Genomic DNA, 1032 nt, shown 5'->3' with positions numbered 1-1032 from the left:
CAGAGCAGCAAAGCAGAGCTTATAAGAAGGACCGCCTGCTGCAGCAGCAGCAACAGCTGCAGCAGCAGCAGCAGCAACAGCTGCAGCAGCAGCAACAGCAGCAGCAGCAGCAACAGCAGCAGCAGCAACAACTGCAGCAGCAGCAGCAACAGCATCTGCAAAAACAGCAGCAAGAGCAGCAGCAGCAGCTTCAGCGCAAGAATCTGAAGACAGTGGTTGCTGCTAGGTGTGCAGCAGGCGCTGCTGCTGCTGGTGCTGCTGCTACTGCTGCTGTTGCTGCTGCTGTTGCTGCTATTGCTGCAGCTGCAGCATTGACTTTTTTGTCGCTTATAAAGGACGCGGGAAGCTCTACTCACTCAGCTAGCTACAGCTAGCTAGGTCTATATATATACAGCTAGCTACAGCTAGCTGCAGCTAGCTACAGCTAGCTACAGCTGGCTAGAGCTAGCTAGGTCTATCTATATACAGCTAGCTACAGCTAGCTAGAGCTAGCTACAGCTAGCTACAGCTAGCTACAGCTAGCTCCAGCTGGCTGCAGCTAGCTAGAGCTAGCTAGGTCTATCTATATACAGCTAGCTGCAGCTAGCTGCAGCTAGCTACAGCTAGCTACAGCTAGCTACAGCTAGCTAGCAGCAGCCAGCTAGAGCTAGCAGTCATTTGTTTGTTTGGTGGTTCCTCTTATTTAAAAAAACTGAAATTTGTTTTATTTATTTTATTTTTATTTTATTTTTTTTATTTAATTTGTTTGTCTTTATAGTATTTTGTATGTGTTGCTGTTTGTTTTATTTATTTCTTTTTTTTCTCTCTATGCATTTGTTTATTTATTTTTAATTATATTAGTAATTAAAGATTAAAAATTAATTAACTAAACCAGAAGAAAACAAATAAAAAATAAATTTATTTATTTTATTTTATTTATTTTATTTTTCTTTTTCTCTGCTGTGTTGCTGCCACCCACCAATCAGCAGATGGATGCTTTCTATGAATAAAAAAAACAAAAATAAAATTAAAATGCAAAAAAAAATATAATTT

The 1032-nt window shown here is 40.3% G+C and overlaps 1 protein-coding gene across 1 annotated transcript in view; it reads left to right on the top strand.

Moving 5' to 3' along the window:
* The window catches only part of EMH_0094010 (uncharacterized protein), a gene marked incomplete at both ends in the record, with an annotated part of 9181 nt that extends 8807 nt beyond the window's left edge, over positions 1 to 374 (top strand). The window contains one exon of the mRNA XM_013494928.1: positions 17 to 374. Within this exon, the coding sequence (XP_013350382.1) occupies positions 17 to 374 (358 nt within the window). The remainder of the gene's footprint in view (positions 1 to 16) is intronic.
* Positions 375 to 1032: the final 658 nt, after the last annotated feature.

This window comes from Eimeria mitis, genomic scaffold (genome assembly GCF_000499745.2).
Source record: "Eimeria mitis Houghton genomic scaffold, Emh_scaff134, whole genome shotgun sequence".
NCBI lineage: Eukaryota > Apicomplexa > Conoidasida > Eucoccidiorida > Eimeriidae > Eimeria > Eimeria mitis.
Note: the sequence above shows the minus strand (reverse complement) of the source record. Positions and strands in the feature narration are given on the sequence as shown.